Here is a 24,334-nt window from a genome sequence, read left to right as displayed (position 1 = left end):
TGTGTACTGCTTCTAACCTCATCACAGACCCAGGGAGCGTTCATGACGGGGCAATGTACTGAACGCAACAACAACATTCTACAACGTTGTTCCTTTCTGAACGCAGCCCAGACCCTTTATCACTGTAACCTAAACCCACAGAAGGATAATCGCTATGATTCTGAATATGACAGGTGTGTTAGAGCCCAAGTATATTTGTGCCCCCTACTATTACAAAGGCCTGGAGGGATAGTTGTGCAGTGGCAATACTGATAGTATTACAAACAAGGACATCACTCACTCACACACTCACACACACACACACACACACACACACACACACACACTCACACACACACACACACTCACACACGTACACACACACGGACATGCAGGTATGAAACAAACATATGTACAGTACATATAGGCCTACATGACACACACACACACACAACACACATACGCAAACACACAACACACAACATACAACACACATACGCAAACACACAACACACAACATACAACACACATACACAAACACACAACACACAACATACAACACACATACACAAACAACACATGTTATCTTAAAAAACAAATAAAGCAACACCTCACGGCACAACGCCTCTTCCCCATGTTACCTATTTGTTGTATGTACTGACATGTATGTGGAACTGATAGACACACACACGCACACACACACACACACACACACACTACCTGTTAATGTTTTTAAATGTATATCAATGGTAAAGTATTATGTTTGTAATGTCTTATTCGTTATATGTCGGACCCCGGTAAGACTAGCTGTCACCATTAGCATCAGATAATGGGGATTATCATTTTATTTATTAAATCATATCAAATATTCTTCACACACAAACTAAGACAGTGAGACATGGAAGCAACAGCAGCACTTTCAATTCGCTTTTGATGTGCGAGTGTGTGTGTGTGTGTGTGTGTGTGTGTGTGTGTGTGTGTGTGTGTGTGTGTGTGTGTGTGTGTGTGTGTGTGTGTGTGTGTGTGTGTGTGTGTGTGTGTGTGTGTGTGTGTGTGTGTGGCGTGTTTCCGCTCTTACCTTGGGTTATAAAGTGCATGTGCGTCACGCATGTGAGTGGCATCGAGGTCGTAAGTCTGTTGCATTCTCCACGCGCTGCCGCATTTGCCGTACTTATCTTCACTATTAACCTGGGCCTTTGATAAGTTCATTCTACAAGACAGAGAATCACAGGGGGACAGGGGGTCAGATAAGAGGCCAGCAGTCTGGATTGGGGGTACACAGAAACAGTAGGCCTGACACTTTACACAGAGAAATGGTTATAGAGGTGACCTGTGTATTAAAAAGTCTCACTGACGCTACCTTGAATCTATAGACACTATAGACATGCTATAGACAGAGGGTACAGCCTGTACAGTACAGTATTCACTCCATGGGGTCTTATATACGACAACGACAGACAGTGCTTACCGACACTTTGAATGGCCTGCGGCTACGGTAACGTTTACGGACATCTGCGACAGTCCGCACGGACAGCGGAGGCCTTTATGGTAAATGTTTAACGGCAGTATTTAACGGACAGTGTTACCTGGGAGACGGGTGTGTGTGTGACGTTAATACAAGCCCTCCTGGACAGTTTTAATACGGTACCGGTATTACCAGTCTCAGGATAAAAAGCAAGGAAAGGGGAGGGACTAATAGCTGTCAATCAAGGCCCGCCTCTGCGTCAGGGAAGGAGCTGTCTCCAGGGTGATAAGGTCAGCCCTGGCAACGGAATCAGAATCATCGTCGTCGTCCCCCCCCCCGAAAAAAAATGGCGGATAGTCGAGACGGTTTGACGTCATTTAGGGGAAACTGTGTGTGTGTGTGTGTGTGTGTGTGTGTGTGTGTGTGTGTGTGTGTGTGTGTGTGTGTGTGTGTGTGTGTGTGTGTGTGTGTGTGTGTGTGTGTGTGTGTGTGTGTGTTATGAAATTCTCAGGTGCCCTACATTAAAAGACAGAACACCGGGAAAGGATATTTCGACTAATAATAAGAAAAGCTTTATATTATGAGCTGAAAAAAATTGACAGTCAAAAATAGACAGTAACTCTAGTAATTGAAAATAAAAGCCAACATCTTCATTTGGATAATCAAATCAGTGGAATGTGTATAAAATGCTGTTTTCTCTGTCTTTCCACCTCTCTTTCCATGTCATTCAGTCAAAATGTTTTAACCTTTTATTTCACCTTTATTTAACCAGGTAGGCCCAGTTGAGAACACGTTTTCGTTTACAACTGCGACCTGGCAATGTGTGTACATTTATATACAGCATATAACGTTATTCTTTTGGTGAAATTCAAAATGACATCAATGCATTTACTGTATATTATAATAAACACATATTATAATAATTATTATTAAGGAAGCAACATAAAACATGAGAGAATGTGATGTTTCCGTAATCTTCTAAGTCTGTGTAATATGTTGTATTGTGTATGCGGCTACCTCTGTGTGTGCACCAGTTATTACTGCCAAAACATGGACCTCTGTCACACACTGGTAAAGACATGTTTACCACACAAACACAGACACACCGGGAACACTGTGTGTGTGTCTGTGTGTGTGTGTGTATATGTCTGTGTGTATATATGTGTGTGTATACAGTATGTGTGTGTATATGTGTGTGTGTGTATACAGTATGGGTGTGTGTGTGTGTGTGTGTGTGTGTGTGTGTATCTGTGTCTGCAGGCATGTGTGTACAGTATGCTCGTTTCCATGCCTGGCATGTGTTTGTGGCTCTCCGTGCATGTCCTTGTGTATGTGTGTGTACAGGGAGAGAACACTCAGTCCTGATGGTGGTGTGTGTGTGTGTGTGTGTTTGGGGTTGGGTAGGCCGGAAGGCTAGGGCTTAGTGGAAAAAGTCCTGTGTATGTAATGTGTTGCCTTCAGTTCCAGTTGAGGGAACAGGATGAATCGATACGGTTCTGCAGTCACGGCCGGCTCCAACACACGACTATGGTCAAGCCCGAGTTCAGCTCTCTACCGTCGGGGCTCAGATCAATGCAGCAGCCATCGCGCTACGCATTCACTTACATTAGCAACACATGCTAAAATACCAGCGGGATTAGCACACCATTGCTTTATTACGTTACGCTTTACGGCGTTATAATCGGATGGAGTGTTAAACCTTATACGTTCATAAAATATGAAGGGTTATTTAGGGAGAAAGGCTATTCCTTTAGAGAGGAGCGGCGAGGGGTTTAGTTTGCAGTGTATATTTATATATGTATATGTATCTACGGCTAAGAGGCAGCGTTAGACAATATCAAAAGTCAACCTACCTCATTTTCTTAAATTGTACTTTTAGGATGAGAATTACACAAATGTCACGAAATAATCAATGCATTATTTCACACGAAATATATGCAATTAAACAACAATTACTACTATTGGGACTCAAATAAATGCCTTCAAATAAAATATTTGTTTTAGTTAGAATCATGCAAAGCCTAATTCGGTCAACAACAAAAATTCTAAACCACATTCACACTCCACCATAGGAACGAGTCAATTAAACCGCTACAAATGAACAGCACAACGATTTACTCCCACACAAAGACAACAGAACCAGTTGAGGCCAATCCATTCATTCATCCATTCCTTGGTGCAAGATATTGTGAGAAGAGCTCTGAACAGAAGATGTTGTGAAACACAGGGCCCAGTGGAGATACACAGCACTTAGACAGACAGACAGACCTGACAGACATCTATACATAGATACAACACTACCATAGTACCACAGAGAGAGAGAGAGAGGGAGAAGAGAGAGAGAGAGAGGAGGGAGAGAGAGAGAGAGAGAGAGAGAGAGAGAGAGAGAGAGAGAGAACGCAACTGCCATCTCAGCACTCTCAGAGTCCACGGAGGAGGAGAGGGAGAAAACAAACAGAGGTGATAAAACGGAGGGGTGGAAGAGGGGGGGAGGTGTGGACCCTTAGGAGAAGCATGTCCGGTACTAACCAAGGCTTGACCCAGCCAAGAAACGACAGATGTAGGCCTACACAAGTTATACAGAACTAACATGACGCAGTACATGGAGAATTTGATAAACGAGTCAGAAGGTTGGTACACTCAGAACATGGCACATTAGCTCATAACAATAACGGACAATGATCATGTACGGCCGTAACGTTTCCTGACTTTGAAAACAAAACCCACATCCTTATTTCAGGAGGAACGATCAACTTACACAAATAAATACATGCTTCAAAACCAGCATTTGACAACTTAAACAACAGACACATTTTGTATTTAAAAGAAGGTGCATAAAAGGCGATGGGATTGGATGGGAGGAGAGGAGAGTAGGAGAGAACAGGAGGAGAGGAGAGCGATAAAAGAGTGGGGCAGATAGAATAGAGAGAGAGAGGGGAAAAGAGGGGACATCTGTGAAAGAGCATTAACCTATAGGGTTCTACCTGAACCTATTACACGCCCCTGTCAGAACATGTAAGGAGCACACACACAAACACACATGGATTAGCACATGAGCCAAATTACGCCAAGTATCTGTGTGTGTGTGTGTGTGTGTGTGTGTGTGTGTGTGTGTGTGTGTATGTGTGTGTGTGTGTGTGTGTGTGTGTGTGTGTGTGTGTGTGTGTGTGTGTGTGTGTGTGTGTGTGTGTGTGTGTGTGTGTGTGTGTGTGTCCATGCCTTGCCAATGCTCAGTGACTCACTCAAGTGTTGCTGGTCCATCTGTGAATCGAAGGACCATTACGGCGTGTATGTGTGTGAGTGTGTGTGTGTGTGTGTGTGTGTGTGTGTGTGTGTGCGTGTGTATGCTATGTGATGGTGAGGCTGTGATCGATGAGACAGGTGCCATTCTTCCCAATGCAGAAGCAGGAGCCCTGAGGAGCACAAATGCCACCATCACCCCCCCCACCCCCACCCCCCACTTCCTCATCCCCGACCCCCCCCCCCCTTCATAACCCCCTAGACAGCCCAATACACACACCCAGAGGAAAGCAGAGAGAAACTGAGAGTGTACGTGCTGTTCACTTTATGCTGTCTGTTCTATACTGGTCTGTGTTTTGGGGTAAAGGTGGTGTCAGTGTTATGGTACTGTAGAGAGCAGGTGGGTAGTTCGGAGTGGCTGTGGTGTGTTAGCATTAGCGTGCGTGTGTGTGTGTTTGTGTGGCAGGGGCAGGTGGGGTTCGGTGTGTGTGTATTAGTGTTAGCGACGGGAGCTGTTAGCGGGGTGAGTGGCAGATGGACTGTCGGCTTTAATACGACTGAGCTTGTGGAAAGGTGACAGCACCGGCTGACCCGGGGAGAGAGGGAAAGGGAGAGAGGGGGAGAGAGAGGGAGAGAAGGGAGAGAGGGAGAGGGGAGAGAGAGGGAGAGGGGGAGAGAGGGGGAGAGAGAGGGAGAGAGGGAGAGGGAGAGGGGGGAGAGGGAGAGAGGGAGAGGGGGAGAGGGAGAGAGGGAGAGGGAGAGGGAGAGAGAGGGAGAGGGAGAGAGGAGGTATGCTTTCTTAAGGAATGCACTCTAACTGGGGTCGAGGGGTTAGGGGGTTCAGAGATGAGAGTCTATGGAAACCCTTTAACAACACAAACACAATTAACTACAAACTCTGTTTCTGGGTTTATTTTAACTACAAACTCTGTTTCTGGGTTTATTTTCAGCTAAAAGTACATTTAGCCTATAAACTGTGCTACTCACTTTTCACAGTCTGCTGCGTTGACAGACTATTTCTGCCGTCCGGTAGAGTCTGATAAAGAACATGCGATTAAGAGAAACCTCTAATCAGTCAAAACATTATCTAAAATAGACACTACTTTCAGTCCATAAAACAGCTAAATAATGAAATTCAAAAATTCAAAAATAACCGTAAAAAAAGAAATGCATAATTTAACCCCCCCCAAAAATGTTTATGTATTGGCCAGAAAATATTTAGTTAGCACTTAATTCAGAGTTGTCTTTGTTGTGATTAAGAAGTAGGAACGGTAAGGGCTGATGAACTGGGATGGTACTGGGGGCACAGGGGCACGGGGGGGGGGGGGCATGACCTTACAGCAGTTCAAACACACGCACGGACCATGCACGCACGCGCACACACACAAATACTCACAGCTCCTTTTGAGCAGCCGGTGTGGTCAAGCACGGCTAAGTGACAACACAGCCGAAACCTGACCAGCACTGCTCTTTATCACCGACCACAACGCACAGACATACAGACACTCACATACAACAAACATACGTCTTTTTGTCTGTTTTACGACTGTGTTTTGGTTTGTCAGTCTGTCTGTCCGTTCACACAGATTGCTCCTTTAAAATAAGAAATGCAAAACAATAATCTCCTTCCAAATAAAGCTCAATAAAACAACAGCACACAATAGCATGTAAATCCCGTGTATGACCAACCAGGGAAAATAACGAATACATTTTCATTTACATTAAATTAACTATATAACTGATCGGAAATGAAAATGTACGGACTCAATAAATAAATATTGACTTAAAAAAAAAAATGAAAACCCTTTTCCTACATCTCTTGTTCACTACAATACTCAAAATAATTTCTCCAAACAGGGTCCTCACATCTACCCTATAGTCTCAACTGAACGCAACACTAAAGTAGAGAGAGATGGAGAAAGAGAAAGAGAAAGAGGGAGAGAGAGCGAGAGAGAGAGAGAAAGAGAGAAAGAGAGAGCGTGAGAGAGAGAGAGAGAGAGAGAGAGAGAGAGAGAGAGAGAGAAACAGAGAAAGAGAGAGAGAGAGCGAGAGAGAGCGCGAGAGAAAGAGAGAGCGCGAGAGAGAGAGAGAGAGAGAGAGAGAGAGAGACGGGGTGGGGGTCATTCTCTCTCCGCCAGACACACATGAAGCATGATGGGAGGATGAGAGGAGGAATATTTCACTGTCAGACAGGGTTCTGCGTGGCTATTCATTTCTCCTCCGCACTCTCCCGCTCTCTCTCCATTTCTCTCTCTCTTTCTCCATCCCCTCCCCCCTCTCTCTCTCTCTCCCCCTGCTGCAGGATGATGGACAATTGAGTCATTCCACGGCATGTAGAGCAGAGTAGAACGTTCACAAACACTCGCACACACTCAAACATGCATTCAAACACGGTCCCTACGGAGCGTGTGAGAGAGAGATGGAAATGAGGTGGAAAAGAGAGAAAGGGAGAGAGAGACCTTGTGAACTCACAAACCCTCAGACATGCAGGTTCTCTTCGGTGTAAATCTGCATTTTATTGTGTCCCGGTCACCTGTGTCTCCTCCCATTAGAAGTGAGCGCTAGCACTAGAAACCATGATCATTTCACACACACTGCTTCCCGCACACACTGCTTCTCAACGACCAAAGAGTCTCTGTTTCCCGGCCGCATGCAAACCCAACAAGCTCTCACAGTCTCACGTCCGAAATAGACGTCCCTCCATGTTTCTCAAACGTCAAATTTTGAAGTTGTTTCAAACGTCAAATTTCGAACTGTTAAGGGTTAAGTTTGGGCATTAATTATGATATTTTTTTTAAAGGTTATTGTTAAGTTTCGGAATTAACTACGAATTCTTAAGGTTAGGCCAAATAGATAAGTTAACGTTTGGGATAGCCTTAAAACCAAAATATCAAAAACAGCTTTCTGTCGCTGGATTCGAACACGCAACCTTTCGAATCAGAGGCAGGTAACAGCGCTCACGGTTGCCCCTAGTGGTCAGTTTCCTGAGACATAAACGGACGTTGAATACGGGTGACCTGGCAGTGCAAACCAGCAGCAGGCCGCCCTATTTGATAAGCAAAACAGACCTAGCACCTAACTCTCTCCCCCTTGCTTCTCTCTCTCACACACACACACACACACACACACACACACACACACACACACACACACACACACACACACACACACACACACACACACACACACACACACACACACACACACACAGGCCTGCGCTTAGACAGACCTACTAAATAGTTTACAGTGGCCTGAATTTGCATCAAACAACCACCTTTACTCCAACCACACAGGAAGGACAAAACACAAACAACAATGTATTTGGCTTCTGCAATCTGTGTTATTATAGCAGCATTACTTTGGCCATAGAGGTATGATATGGCGAAAGACCACCATCCCGAGTGCTGAAAAAAAAATCACGGAGATGACATGATAAACGATCCCCTGTCAATTCACACTCTCTCTCTTTTTCTAGACGAAGATGTATAAAAAAAGAGAAAGGGAACGACGGGATACTTGAGTGACGGAGGAGGGGAATCCGCGGGGGGGGGGGGGGGGGCGAGCGGAGCGGAGGGACGGAGAGAGAGAAAGACAGAGAGAGAGAGAGAGAGAGAGAGAGAGAGAGAGAGAGAGCGAGAGAGAAGGGGGGCATGAGTGTAGTGGAGGGGAATTGAATTGAAAGGTGGGAAGGGTTCAGCCTCCGTAGCGACAGCGACATGGGGTGTAATTGCTAATTGCACCGCGTACCTCTGGAATGGCGCGGCCATTTGTGTGTGTCTCAGCTGGCGTTGTACGTCTTAGGGCTGTTTCAGCCAGGTCGCTCAAGATCCACCTTCGAAATCCGACGTCCATCGATGACGTCGGGAGATGCCTTCAAAACCAGCCACTCGGGGCAACGGTGAGCAATATTACCATCAAGTACGCTTGGGTTTTGCTAGGGTGTTGTGGGCGGGGGTGGCGGATGGGCGTAAACTCTGGCACCGAATTAGGAGACAGCAGCGGAGCAACCCAGGGTGTCCAAAACACCTCCAAATTTGACGTTTGGAGCGACTTCGAAATTTGACGTTCGGAAAAAGGTGGACAGACATCAGCATCTGAAGTCAAATTGGTCAAACCGTGAGATCTTGTTGACACGCGCGCACACACACACGCACCCCAGTCACACACCCTGATGGATTGAACATAAATCCGATACATTTACAATCACATCATCAAGGCCTCCTCTTTTATCCTTGGCTTTCTGCTCACATTAGTAGCCGAGTATGTGTGCTCGTGTGTATGACTTTGTTGTACGTGCATGTGCTTGTGTGTGTCTGTGTGTCACTGAGTGTGTGTTGTGTGTGTGTGTGTGTGTGCGTGCACGTCCACAGACGCACGTATTGCTCTCCGTCTCTGAGGGGTGAACAGTTAATTACCCTCGGAATGTCTCACACCCTGCACAACAGGGGCCACCACCGCCACCGTGTGTGTGTTTGTGGAGACAATGGGACAGCCGGGGCCACGGGGCCACACATATGCGTAAAGAACACACCCTATGACACCTTTACACACCATCCTGATCGAGCAGGGGGATAAGCCACACACACACAGAATCATATCAACACACACACATATACATACACAATCACCGCAGCACAAATTCACAAATAGATGCACACACACACACATATACATACACAATCACCGCAACACAAATTCACAAATAGATACACACACGCGCACACACACACACACACACACACACACACACACACACACACACACACACACACTCAGCACGGCACATATTGACATGATTTGACAGATGATTTAAGTAAATGATTTTGTAAGGAGATTAAAAGGAATTTAATTTACGCAATCTCCCTTCGATTCCCCTGATCCCTTCCTCCAGTGCTTTCATCTCCTCTACACGGAGAACAACAGAACGAGAGACGGACAGGAAAAAAAACTGAACTTTTATCCAGGCTGGCTGGTTATATCAGAATGTGGTGGGATCTATAGAAGGAGGAGGCTGTCTCTTAGGCACGGACAGAGTTCTCCATTAGAAACCATTCATTCAAAAATGATAGATCTGTTAGGGTATGACCTATTATTATAGTGGAGGGACTCTGTTCTAGTGGAAGCCTTTACTGTAATTGTGAAGCTAAAGTGAGAATTTATTTTATACTGTAAATGCAAATATTAATCTAGTGTTTTCAATTTAATTACGGGCATGACGGTATAATCCAGTGCAATCCCTCTAAAATCTAAACAGGCATATTCACTTTGATTCAGTTGTTACTGGAATAAAACCATATACCTACGTTAAATACACCACATTCATTCTAGAGAACACGCAAAATCAGGAAAAGAGCTCCAACAAAATACAATTTTGCAAGTGCTTAGAATGTATATTATTTAAATGTCCTAAATATAAAATCGGAAATGATCATCACATTTTCTACGACTGTCCTATCGGCAAAACTGCAAAACAATGTTGCACACATAGAAAAGAACCGGGCGCTTTGTTGGTTCTCTGACAAAGTGTTTTTGGAAATGTCGCATCCTCTGAACACGAATGTGGCGTGTTTAACATACCAGTCACATTCCAAACATTGAAAAGACATACTTAAAATAACAGCACGTTTTTTTTTTTTTTTAATTAGTCACATTCCAAACATTGAAAAGACATATCCTTTATAAAGTGCATCGAGTACGTGCATAAGATACCGCATACGTCCAATGAAAAAAATTGATAACATTTCAATGTGCAATTTAAAAAATCAAAAAAAATCACAAGCTCCACCATTTATCGGTGAAATAGATACACGGCGATATCTAACGATATACCTGAAGTGTTCTACAAAACACACAAGCCGTACAATACACCTTCGCAGGTTCAGGAATCGGCCCGAGCCTTTTAAATCATTCCCCTATTCTTTCAATCCCCCCAAAAAAACCCGTCATGACAATCTGCATTCAACATCCCCGTGACCTCTAGGAATAAACAACAACAACAACAAACACATGAAATAAATTCAACTAACTAAGAAAAACCCTTAATGACATGCAAATTAAATGTATGTTCGGGCATGAAGCGAATATAATTATGATAATCGTCAAAATGGCACTTGTTGTTATTATTATTATCATTATCCGTAATATATCAATTAGTATCCCACTCGTCAATTTCTACGTAGGAGGTGAGCGAGGAGCGAGCGGTGAGAGAGGTGAGTAATGACTATAAGTAAAGCCTGGGTACAGCTGGAACTAAGGGGGGGATACAGACCGTGTGTTTCTCTATGAGAAGCGACTCTAACCCCGGACCAGTAATGACACTGAGACGGGGGGGAAAAAAGCCAGGCTAAAGCCCATCGCTATAGACAGGAGAAAAGACTGTCTCCTGAATCGTCTGGTCTCCTACAAAACTACACGTCCTTCACCCTTTTTAAGCTCCTCTAGCTGTATCTCAGTCACACCACTGCAATTCACACACTCCTTACAAAATGCTCAAATACACAATACTCTCAAATACAGTTAATTCTCAAATATACTAAATCCATAAACGCGCCATCAAATGATGTACATTTCACGTCTTATCCGTGTCATTTAGAAATAAATAAATGTGTAATTTTACACAAGGTTTCCCGAAGAGGAGAAGTATATTCCAAAGCTAGGCTTTTACCCGTATCCACATTACAACACACACACTGTTCAAACACAGCCCCACAAACACACACGTACAGAAAGTCGGTAGGCAGGCAGGTAGAGTGGTTGGGTTGTGTACCTTCACATCAACATGACCTTTCATTTCTCTCTATGTAGATTACCAATCTAGCCGTTCTTTCTCTCTATATTATTAACCTCCGGTCTGTCTGTCTGTGTGTGTGTGTGTGTGTGTGTGTGTGTGTGTGTGTGTGTGTGTGTGTGTGTGTGTGTGTGTGTGTGTGTGTGTGTGTGTGTGTGTGTGTGTGTGTGTGTGTGTGTATGTATATAGTCTGTAAGAAGGCTGGAAAGCGAGGCTCCACTTTAGAAGTGTTATCAGTGTTCAGGCACAGTCCAGGCCAGGGGTTAAGAGCGCTGTGGTTTCCTTTAGAAACACTCGAACAAAGTCAACTTGTCCAGCTCTCCTCTCTTCTCTTCACTCTATCTATCGCTCTATTGTTCTCTCTTCATTCTATTCACTTTACTTAAGGCCAAGTCTTAACAAACAGTGGGAGGAGCGTGCGATTTGGGGAATATTTTTGGATTTACACTCAACACTTTAGGTAATTCTGTCACCTGGAATTCTCCTCAAATGTATTCGTGAAATATAACTAAGTAAACAGCTTAACTAAAACACTTATTTTATAGTCTTCTGGCGATCGTCACTGTTCTCTGGGTTGTGTGTCTGTAGACAGAGAGGTCTGGGATTGATGCTCCCTATCCCTGATTCTGTATTTACATAAAACACTCGACACACACACACGATCCTCTCTGTCCACCTCCGCCTGCCTGCTCCACCAGCCAGTTAATCTGCATTTTTAACGCTGTCCTTAACACAAGCCAAAAAGAGCAAAGAGCTAGCTAAAGGAGCAGCGCGTGTGTGTGTGTGTGTGTGTGCGCGCGGTGTGTCCGTGCGGAGCGGCGCTGTTGTCTCCGATGCCGTGGCAGGGCCACATGCTGTGCTGGCCGTCTGAAATTCAAGCTCTCCTTGCATTTAAGAGCGCTTTCTCCTCCTCCTCCTCCCCCTGCCGCTTCTGTCCTTTCCCTCTCCGACCTGGCCGCCCCGCGCCCCCTCTCACTCTGTCGGCTGGCTGACGGACAGCCCTCACACACGCTGAACACATTGACCCCAAGACTTAAACATCCCATAACACACACACACACACTCTCTATTATACAGTGGATCATCAAGCAGTACGGCTCTCTGTGCTGGGATAGACATGCCAGAGTGTGTGTCTGTGTGTGTGTGTGTGAGAGAGAGTGTGTGTCCTACTCAGGTGGAGCGGCAGAAATTCAATTCCTCACGCTGAGTGAGAGCTCCTGTCTGTACCGCAGCCCAGCACCGACAGACAGACGCATACTGTTACACTGTTACACACAGTCAAACAGACACATTTTCACACACTACCTGACAGTGGAAAGCAACCTTGACATTCTACCCGGCCACCTCCGCAGTATCACGCGAAATAACACACACACACACACTCCTACTCTGACAAACGCGAGCACGGCACACACAGACACACACAGACACACACACAGTCAAAGGCATTCACAATGACAAGAGGTAAGAAAGGAAGTAGTAAAAAAGGTCAAATTTACCTACTCTTGTTCAGAGTGTAGGGAGAAATATTCAGGAAGGGAAAGCTCTATGGAATCCATCTGCACACTGCCACCACAATGTGAGAAAGCCTCCTCTATAAATCAAAGTTTTTTTTCTGCTCTCCTCCTCCTCTCCTGTCCTCCTCTCTCTCTCTCTTCTCTCTCTACGTTCTCTCTCTCTCCTCTCTCTCTCTCTCTCTCGCTCTCTCTCTGTTCCTGTCAGAGCACTGCAATCAGACACAGTGGTCCTCCGTGTGACAAGCCTATAGGCACAGCAGCCAGCTAGTTGGGACCAAAAGCTCCAGCACTCTTCTAATCAAGGACTTAAAGCCACGATTGGAGCTCATTAATATGTAGCAAGGCTTTGCATATGTAGTCCCTCTGGCCCATCCGGGCTGCTCATTGGTGGACGGGCGGCCAATGGCAGAGAGGCAGGGCTCGGTCTGCACGCACGGAGAGAGAGAGCAGCCGAGCAGGTGGAGAGTGGAGGGCAGAGACAAAGAGAGAGAGAGAGAGAGAGAGAGAGAGAGAGAGGGACGGAGGGAGGGGCAGAGGAATAACGAGAGTGAGCGGTGAAGAGCGAGAGAGAGAGGTGAGGAGAGGGGGATTTAAAGAACCAGTGCATTCTCTCTCTCTGTCTGTCTGTCTGTCTGTCTGTCTGTCTGTCTGTCTGTCTGTCTGTCTGTCTGTCTGTCTGTCTGTCTGTCTGTCTGTCTGTCTGTCTGTCTGTCTGTCTGTCTGTCTGTCTGTATGTCTGTATGTCTCTGTCTCTCAGGGCAGTTGTTATCAGTTCATTGTGTAGAGTGGGGAGAGAAAGGCTCTCAGACCAGGGTGATACCAAACGTTGTGAATGAAGCCCTGTCATGCAAATACAGTGTTCCATCTGTTTATTGGCAAAAGTCTGTCATTCTCTCACACCCTCTCTTCTTTTCCTTCTCTTCCTTTTTTTTCTCTGTCTATCTATTGCTGTCTAATACTCTGCCCGACTGTCTGAGAGTGAGAAAATTGTTCAAACAGCGCTTGCTCACGCTATGATTTCTGCATATGTGAGCCGGACAGAGTGAGACAGGGTAAAAAGATCAGAGGGACATGTATTTTTCTAGTTATTTTAACATTTCACAGTAAAGTACGTGCTGAAAATCCAAGCTTGACCTCACTCAAGCAATAGGTGGACATCCCGCTACGTTACAACAGTTAGTTTCATAATGGAATTCAATTTCAGTATCTTTCACACTATCCAAAAGGGAAGATTAAATGAAAAATCCTAAAACCAGCTCAGCAGTAAAATAGGGATTACATTTCCCAGTCCGAGATTCTGGACTGTCTTTGTTGTGGAATGATTGACAAATGATTTGGGAACGATTTGAGAATGATTGGGACACGTTTTCCCAGCGCAGGCTGTGTCCGGGTTGTTTTCCATGCGCATGTCAGCGGCTCACCGCCTTCCAGCCCCAGCAGGGACTGTGTTCCCGGCTCCTCGCAACGACGCAATTCCCACTGCTAGGAAAATTCAGGAGCGTCGGTGTCCTGCTAACTATTGTGTCTCACAGCTGAGGAGAGGGTGTCAATAGTCTCCGACTGGCTCTGTGCTCCACACACACTCAGGGGGGGTAAACCCTATTTCGTCAAACACGTATTTCCCTTTCTTTTTTAAAATTCTCTCTCTCCCCCTGTCCTGTGTTATACACTCTCCCTCCCTTGGATGGGTAAGAGGATGAAGGAGCGGAGGGGTGGAAAGGGTGGGGACGTACAGATGAAAGAGAAGTGTTGTGATTATCAGGTTTGGCGGAACAGAGATAAAAAAAAAAAACATCTCCCCAAACCAATCTGTGCCGTGGCCCCGCTTTGAAGGGTGTGTGTGTGCGTGCGTGTGTGTATTTGAGCACAGACGCATACACATATAACAAAAAAAGTGACTGATCTGTCTTGGATCTCATCCAATATTGATCCTTTTCCAGTAAAAGACAAATACTGTATTTCACCTAGTATCCACCAAATAAATGGACGTGGTACAAAATCAACATTTCCCTCCCCGATTTTCTCACTGTGTTAATTGATCATCAGCAACGAGCGGCTATCGCTGGTTGCCTAGAGATAACTGTGGCATCATAGGAGGGCCATCCGTTCATCCTTCGATTAATTAAACCATGATCATATGAGGAAATCATTACGGGGTGTGAGTTACGACGGCTATGACACCACACACACACACACACACACACACACACACACACACACACACACACACACACACACACACACACACACACACACACACACACACACACACACACACACACACACACACACACACACACACACACACACACACACACACACACACACACACACACACACCGTCTGGCCAGGCATACCTCTGTTATGATGTATCCTTCAGTCTATATGCATCGACAAAGATGAGTTGGAATCAATGCAGCTTTCTCCTGGCTGTAAACAAATACTTTAGCAGAGATGTACGGCCCTCTCTCTCTCTCTCTCTCTCTCTCTTTCTCTCTCTCTCTCTCTCTCTTTGTATCTTTCTCTCTGTCTCGCTCTCGCTGTCTCTCTCTCTCTGTCTCTCTCTCACCTGTCTTTCTCTCTCACCTGTCTTTCTCTCTCTCTCTCTCTCTCTCGCTCTCTGTCTCTGTCTCTCTGTCTCTCTCTCTCTGTCTCTCTCTCACCTGTCTTTCTCTCTCACCTGTCTTTCTCTCTCTCTCTCTCTCTCTCTCTCTCTCTCTCTCTCTCTCTGTCTTTCTCTCTCCTTACCTGCAGTAACACAAAAATACAGGACCATAAAACCTTTGAAATACATTGAGAACACTAACAGGCTTCTTGCAAATACATCAGTGTGTGTGTCCAGTGGGAGTTTCTGTTTTAGGAAAACGAGTTTCCGCAGCCTTACCGCTGATAATGACCATCACTGGACTCAACTGAACCATCAGACAATTAGAAAAATCTAGAAAGCTGTGATACCTTATCGTAATAATCACCCCTTTTCCCCCAAAATGTTTTTTCCTTGAGCTCAATGAAATAGAAAAACGAACTAACTATAAAACACTCATGTTCAAATGAATGACTCTCAAATGAGTCCCAAACTAAGCCAACGAATCCATACAAGAGTGATCATTTCAATTTCAACCGCTATTTAGGAAAAGCTACGTCTTCCTAATTTATTCATTTCAATTGAACGTTGTTGTTTCTAAGGTATACAGACATTCAATCTCTGCAGCAGCAAAGCAGAGTATTGATTAAAAAGATACTGAAGAGGGGTTTCAAAGCTGTGCGTTGTGAGTGTGTGAAAGCAGAGTCCTGTGTGTGTGTGTGTGTGTGTGTGTGTGTGTGTGTGTGTGTGTGTGTCGGGGCCATTTGAAATGGATTTTAATTGGTGTGTCTATAATGGAAATGGGAGGAAGACATGTTAGCACGGCCGCGGTGCAGCTAGTCTACAGACAAACAACGTACCTGTGTTCAGTCAAATCCCCCAGGACACACACACACACACACACACACACACACACACACACACACACACACACACACACACACACACACACATCAAACAAACAGGCCACACACATCCCAGTATGAATAAACGCTTTTAGAAGCATAGATACACAACTTCTTCCTGCAACTCTGCACTGTTCTCTGCATGTCTCTCTGTCTAATGTTATGGAGAATGTAAAAATACAACCTAAAGTCAAATTCCACTTGTTGTATTAGGTTTGTAACTTTTTTGAACACAGGGGTCTCTTCCTGGGGGGATGGTCCAGATGTATTGATTGTTAGTGTCTCTCCTTGTTGACAGTGACCCCTTTAGGGCTTTTGAGGTATGTGGAAATGTTTAGATTCAGAGTAGTGTGAATTATGATGAAATACAATTTCGTCTCTCCTCTCGTCTCCCCTCCTCTCCTCTCAGTCTCTCCTCTCCTCTCCACTACCCTCCTCTCCTCTCAGTCTCTCCTCCCATCTTCTCCTCTCAGTCTCTGCTCTCCCTTCCCCTCCTCTCCTCTGTCTCTCCTCTCGTCTCCCCTCCTCTCCTCTCAGTCTCTCCTCTCCCTTCCCCTCCTCTCCTCTCAGTCTCTCCTCTCCTCTACTTTCCACTCCCCTCCTCTCCTCTCAGTCTCTCCTCCCCATCCCCTCCTCTCCTCTCAGTCTCTCCTCTCCTCTCCACTACCCTCCTCTCCTCTCAGTCTCTCCTCACCTCTCCTCTCCCCTCACCTCTTCACCTCTCAGTCTCCCCTCTCCTCTCTCCTCTCAGTCTCTCCTCTCCTCTCCACTACCCTCCTCTCCTCTCAGTCTCTCCTCACCTCTCCTCTCCCTTCACCTCTTCACCTCTCAGTCTCTGCTCTCCCTTCCCTTCCCCTCCTCTCCTCTCAGTCTCTCCTCTCCCCTTCCCTCCTCTCAGTCTCTCCTCTCCCCTTCCCTCCTCTCCTCTCAGTCTCTCCTCACCCCTCCCCTCTTCTCCTCTCAGTCTCCCCTCTCCTCTCTCCTTCCCTCCTCTCCTCTCAGTCTCTCCTCTCCTGCCTAACTGAATACGGAGGGTCTTAAATATGCACTAGCCAACCACACTGATTGTTCCTCTGTCAATATGAGTCAATACCTGCTACACACACACACACACACACACACACACACACACACACACACACACACACACACACACACACACACACACACACACACACACACACACACACACACACACACACAGAGCCACGCAGCATTGCACAAATGTCACACAGGTCCTCCTTTGTCCCCCCGGAGTCATGTCTGTGTGACACGCACTCATGCAAGCACACACACACACTCACACACACACGATGCCTCTTACACGAGTGCATAATCACAATGAAGGGAAAGCATGGATAAGTGTATGTATGGATGTAGGGTGGTGCTTTATTGTACACAGTCGAGCAGTCGACTGCTGCTGTCGTGCGAGTGTGTGTGAGAGAGTGTGCGTGTGACTGACCGCGTGTGAGTGTGTGGGCGTGCGTGTGTGTGAAATGTTAAAGACGATGATGACCCTGTGGTCGCAGGCTGTTGACATCTGTAGAGGAATTATCAGACCTGGGCTGACCAGGCATCAATCACAGCAGTCAATAGGCGAGAGCAAGTTCATTCAGGTCAGCTCTCAGACGGCTTGGTGTGTGTGTGTGTGTGTGTGTGTGCGCGCGCGTGTGTGTGTTCTGAGTTACTTACAATGGTTCCCGGTAGCAAAGGAACACACAGTCTGAGCTTTAAAGCATTCTTCCACCGTGCAGAGAGCAGGTTGCAGTTCACCATAGGATAGATAGAGGGCGCTATGGCCTCTGGTCAGCCCACCATTCAGCCCACCAATGTACTGTGGCCAGGGGAGAGAGAGAGGAACAGGGACAGCATGCCATTTCCATTGAAATTCTATCCATTTGTACATTTGAAATATGAAATATGAAGTTAATTTCAAACATAATTTAAGTGCCTCTGCAAAAAGGTCTCTCTTTATGTAGTGTTGTCTCTCTTGTTGTGATTTGTCCTATATTTTTATTGAATGTATTTTTATTTTTAATCCCAGGCCCTGTCCCCGCTGGAGGCCTTTTGCTTTTTGGTAGGTCGTCATTGTAAATAAGAATGTGTTCTTAACTGACTTGCCTAGTTAAAAAAAAGGTTAAATACAAAAATTACAAAAAATGACCGAAAAAATTGGTGAATGAAATAAGTACAAACGGTCCTTATAACAACTGACACCGCTTTACCGATAGCAGATGGACAGATTGTCCAACCGTCTCATGCACGCGGACACAAACACCGTGTCCATGTCATGCGGTGGTGGAGGTGGGGAGTGAGAGAGCGAGGGGCTACAGTAAGTGGTCTAATGGCCTAGCAGCAGGTACAATTGTCACATGAAGGAAAGGGCCAATTTCAAAGCCCTCCTGCCTAGCCCTGATATAACAACCTCACTGCAGGACCCACGGGACAGACCCTGTCTCTGTGTGTGTGCGTCAGACAGAAAGACATCATTATATCTCTAGGTGGACAGTGTGTGACTGGGGGAAATTAAAGGGTACACAGTCGGACGGAGCACATGTTATTAGATACAAACTACATTTCTAGGTGACTTGTTTGGTTGTTTACTGATAAAACAGAGCGTGACACTTTGTGAGTGTGTGTTTGTGTGTGCGTGCGTGCGTGCGTGCGTGCGTGTGAGAGAGGGCCGAGATAACAGTGACAACACACTGGGGCATTAAACAATACGGAGATAGCAAACAAATCAAAATACAGCTAAACGATAAGTAGACAAGAGAGTACAGTCTATGTATACAGTATAATACATATCAGAATATACAGATATACTAAACAATGTCCGGAACATAATAATGTACATTTCCAAATGACACAAACTGAAAGGTAAAATAATAGTAACAGTCGTTTAATTATATATATATATATATAAATAAACGACTGTTACTATTATTTTACCTTTCAGTTTGTGTATATAGTATTGTGATTTAACAAAAAAAAGAACCTTCACATCTTGCATTTTTTTTTTACATAATACAAGGGTTAAGTCGATAGGTAGTGAGAGTTTAGAAGTAATATGGCTGCCAAATTGTATATCACAGCTAGATATACAGTGCCTTCAGAAAGTATTCGCACCCCTTGACTTTTAACACATTTTGTTGTGCTACAACCTGAATTTAAAATGGAATAAATTGAGATGTTCCTGTCACTGGCCTACACACAGTACCCCATAATGTCAAAGTGGAATTACGTTGTTCCCTTTTTTTTTTACACATTTATTAAAGGTTTAAAGCTGAAATGTCTTCAGCCAATAATTATTCAACTCTATTAACTAGTAACATAATAAGTTGCATGGACTCACTCTGTGTGCAATAATAGTGTTGAACATTATTTTTTTTATGACTACCTCATCTCTGTACCCCACACATACAATTACTGTATCTGTATGGTCCCTCAGTCGAGCAGTGAAGTATCACACAAGCAAAGTGGTGGCCGCATCATGTTATGGGTGTGCTTGTAATCGTTCAGGATTGGAGAGTTTTTCAGGATAAAAAAAGGTTGTCTAGCAATGATCAACAACCAATTTGACAGAGCTTGAAGAATTTTGAAAATATAATATTGGGCAATTGTTGCACAATCCAGATGTGGAAAGCTCTTAGAGACTTACCCAGAAAGACTCAAAGCTGTAATCGCTGCCAAAGTTGCGTCTACAAAGTATTGACTCAAGGGTGTGAATACTTAAGTCAATTAGATATTTAATTTAATTTTCAATACATTTGCAAAAAAACATGTTTTAAATGTATCATTATGAGGTATTGTGTGTAGATGGGTGAAATTGTTTTATTTTGAATTCAGCCTGTAACACAAAAAAATGTAGAATGTCAAGGGGTGTGAATACTTTCTGAAGGCGCTGTATGTGCTATAATGGATTAGTTTGCTCTTTACAACAGACAGCAAATGTAAATGCAGAACTTTATTATTGTATAAGCAGAAAAAATATGCTCTTCTCAGAAATAGAGTGCTTTCTGAAAGTATTCAGACCCCTTGACTTTTTTCACATTTTGTTACGTTACAGCATTATTCTAAAATTGATAAAATATTATTTTTTTGCTCAGCAATCTACACACAATACCTCTTAATAACAAAGCGAGAATTTTTTGTGTTTTATTAAACATAAAAACTGAAATACCTTATTTGCATACGTTTTCAGATCCTTTGCTATGAGCCTCGAAATTGAGCTCAGGTGCATCCTGTTTCCATTGATCATCCTTGAGATGTTTCTACAACTTGATTGGAGTCCACCTATGGTAAATTAAATTGACTGGACATGATTTGGAAAGGCACATACCTGTCTATATAAGGTCCCACAGTTGACAGTTAATGTCAGAACCTAAACCAAGCAATGAGGTTGAAGGAATTCTCCCTAGAGCTCCAAGACAGGATTGTGTCGAGGCACAGATCTGGGGAAGGGTACCAACAAATGTCTGCAGCATTGAAGGTCCCCAAGAATACAGTGGCCTCCATCATTCTTAAATGGAAGAAGTTTGAATCCTGGAGCTGGCCACCCGGCCAAACTGAGCAATCTGGGGAGAAGGGCCATGGTCAGGGAGGTCACCAAGAACCCGATGGTCACTCTGACAGAGCTCTAGAGTTCCTCTGTGGAGATGGGGGAACCTTCCAGAAGAACAACCATCTCTGCAGCACTCCACCAATCAGGCCATTATGGTAGAGTGGCCAGAAATAAGCCACTCCTAAGTAAAAGACACATGGCATCCCCCCAAAAGCACCTAAAGGACTCTCAGACCATGAGAAACAAGATTCTCTGGTCTGATGAAACAAAGATTGAACTCTTTGGCCTGAATGCCAAGCGTCACGTCTGGAGGAAACCTGACACCTTCCCTACGGTGAAGCATGGTGGTGGCAGCATCATGCTGTGGGGATGTTTTTCAGCAGCAGGGACTGGGAGAGTAGTCAGGATTGAGGGAAAGATGAATGTAGCAAAGTATAGAGAGATCCTTGATGAAAACCTGCTCCAAAGCACTCAGGACCTCATGCTGGGGCAAAGGTTCACCTTCCAATAATACAACGACCCTAAGCACACAGCCACGACAACGCAGGAGTGGCTTCGGGACAAGCCCAACCAGAGTCCGGACTTGAACCCAATCGAACATCTCTTGAGAGACCTGCAAATAGCTGTGCAGCAATGCTCCCCATCCATCCAGACCGAGCTTGCGAGGATCTGCGGAGTGGAATGTGAGAAACTCCCCAAATACAGGTGCGCCAAGCTTGTAGCGTCATACCCAAGAAGACTTGAGGCAGAAATCGCTGCCAAAGGTGTTTCAACAAAGTCCTGAGTAGACTCGCGCACACACACACATGCACACACACATGCACACACACAAACGCATGCACACAGAGGAATTTATTGACTGCTGCTGATATGGGATACGCTTTAGGGCATTAAGGTACCTTTTAGTCAGGTATTTGTAGATGGAATAGAGCCGTTCTGAGTCTTATCTCTCCCTGTAATTAGGACTTCACAGACCTGATATCAGTTATACCGCTCTCTTTCTGTCTCTCCTTTTGCTGTATGGTAAGTACAGGGCTTGTAGGTAAGCATTCCACGGTAAGGTGTACGGAGGTTGTATTCGGCGCATCTGACAAATAAATAAATTGTATTTGATTAAGGTAAAATCTACTCATGGCTTCTGATTCATTTGTAATTGACCAATGGCATTTAAGTACAGAGTAAATATACCTATGACATTACTATAACTTCTTTGGACCTAACATGATCATCATCTGGTATACCTAGAGAAATGATAGAATGGTTGTACAGTACTAATGGGTACACGAATACTTTGTTTTACTCCCCCCCCCCCCCCCCCCCCCCCACACGTAATGCATTTAACCAAACCTGCTGATAAGCCTGTGCAAATATGTTTTTAACACAGAAACGTCAAAATCCCAAGGAAGCTTTGTTCTAACATGAAGTCACCTCCCACCCTGCCACTGCTATCAGACCCTTGAGGAAATGGTTGACATTTGATTATGTTTCTGTTAAAAGTTAGCAGTTCTAGAAAGCAATATACTCATTTCAGAGCATGAAAAAATTTGCACAGTGATTAGATTATTACACTCAATGAACAGTTCGCACGTAAATAATTGACTGTACACCAACGTGAGGTGTACCAGACATGTCAAATCAATTCAATTCAAATCAAATACATTTGAATTTGTCAGAAGCGTTGAATACGACAGGTGTAGCCCTTACAGTGAAATGCTTCCTTACAAGCCCTTAACCAAGAAACTTACAGTATATCTACCGTAGTCTACTCTATGGTCACGTTAAGCAAAGCTTAGCAGAGAGGTGACAAATCCTAAAAGCTAAAGTGAATCTCCTCCTGTCTCTCTGGGTGTCGTATCGTATCCACAGGCAGGCATCTCTCCACACACCTTTCCTTTCCCACGCCTCCTAAGGACCTGGTGCCAACTTTCCATCTGTCTACGTCCTCCCCTGATCGGGTCGGGTCGACGACGAGGGCCCCTGGCCCATCTGGTGGGAGTGTGTGTGTGTGTGTGTGTGCGTGCGTGTGTGTGTGTGTGTATGGGTCCGTGTATGGGTGGGGGTGTGTGCGTCCACCTGATGAGCTCCAGAGAGAGAGAGGGGGATGTGAGAGGACAGCAAGGCCCATGCCGGAGCAGCAGCTGCTGGGTAAATCTGCTGGGTTTAGGGGGGCTTTCTGGAGCCTGTCACCGCCATCAGTAACCTTTGGTGGAGGGCTCAAACACACACACACACACACGATAATATGTGTGTGAATCTGTAAGTGGGACACTGGGGCATGTGATCGAAGTCTCGGAACGTCCTTCTGACAACACGTGGAGGTCAGAGGGATTCTCACTGCCCTGCACGGACAGGTGTGTGTGTGTGTGTGTGTGTGTGTCTGTGTGTGTGTGTATGTGTGTGTGTGAGGCCTGACAAAGCAGGGACGTTGGCCGATCATAACTGTTCTGAAGGAAAACTAGCCTGGTGCTGAAGTGTGTGTGTGTGTGCTATCTCTCTGAATTACCACATACCCAATGGTCAATGGACTGTGTGTGTTTATACATACCAATGACAACTGGCTAGGACACACAGACGCACACACACAAGCGAGTGTTAGCCCTGAGGCCTTGTTGACCTCCTATCTCCCCGTCCATCCCTCGTGACCTCATCAAAAGAGGACAGGACAGAAGTAGAGCGTTGGGCGGGACGGTGAGCTGCGCCTGCTGACCTCATCAAAAGTGGACGGCCAGGGCAGCGGGGCAGGCTGGAGGAGTGGACGTGACCCCATCACAAGTGGACAGGCGTGGTGCAGGGGTGGGTCAGCGCTGCCTTCCACTGATCATTTCCCTATAGAATGATATGCTACTCTAATGTCATCTATTTTATTTGTTTCTATTCAATTCCGGGAGTCTATTTTTGGCTGGCGTTAAGGCGGCGCTAGTCACAAACGCGTTAGTTTGAAATTTCGTCACGTAAAAACTGACGCGCGGGCATTTCTCAGCCGTAACGCCTTGTTCTGCAATTGACCTGTCTTATATCAGCTCGCTTGCGCTCAGATGGGAGGGGTGGAAATATTTGAGGTGTCCTTAATAACATGATCCAAAGTGTTCATTTCAGGCAGCACAGAAGCTGTTCTTAGTGGTAAAGCAGTTGATTATGACATGAATTTGGACACTGCCCATATGCACATGGAACAAGGGTAGCCTAATGTGGTTTTGGCGCCTGTTTACTTTGTATTTTGAAACATAAAAAACAAATGTTTTTCCCATTTTGTTTAATTTTATTTAAAAAAACAAGCATTCATCCTCTCAATGAGT

General features: G+C 45.1%; 1 protein-coding gene across 3 annotated transcripts in view; it reads right to left on the bottom strand.

Annotated features, from left to right (window-relative positions):
• Positions 1–13,298, bottom strand: part of esrrga (estrogen-related receptor gamma a) — a 117,044-nt gene extending 103,746 nt beyond the window's left edge. The window contains exons 1-2 of one of the 3 annotated variants that reach the window (XM_014210264.3): positions 12,975–13,298; positions 1,058–1,189 (exon numbers count right to left, since the gene is read on the bottom strand). In XM_014210264.3, the coding sequence (XP_014065739.2) occupies positions 1,058–1,189; positions 12,975–13,030 (188 nt within the window). In that variant the 5' untranslated portion in view covers positions 13,031–13,298. Of the gene's footprint in view, positions 1–1,057; positions 1,190–12,970 lie in introns of all 3 variants that reach the window. The other 2 variants (XM_014210263.3, XM_045723398.2) reach the window with 2 other exon arrangements.
• Between the last annotated feature and the right edge of the window lie 11,036 nt (positions 13,299–24,334).

The sequence above is a fragment of the Salmo salar genome, chromosome 09 (assembly GCF_965601325.2).
Source record: "Salmo salar chromosome 09, fSalSal1, whole genome shotgun sequence".
Lineage (NCBI taxonomy): Eukaryota > Metazoa > Chordata > Actinopteri > Salmoniformes > Salmonidae > Salmo > Salmo salar.
This window is presented reverse-complemented; position numbering and strand designations above follow the sequence as displayed.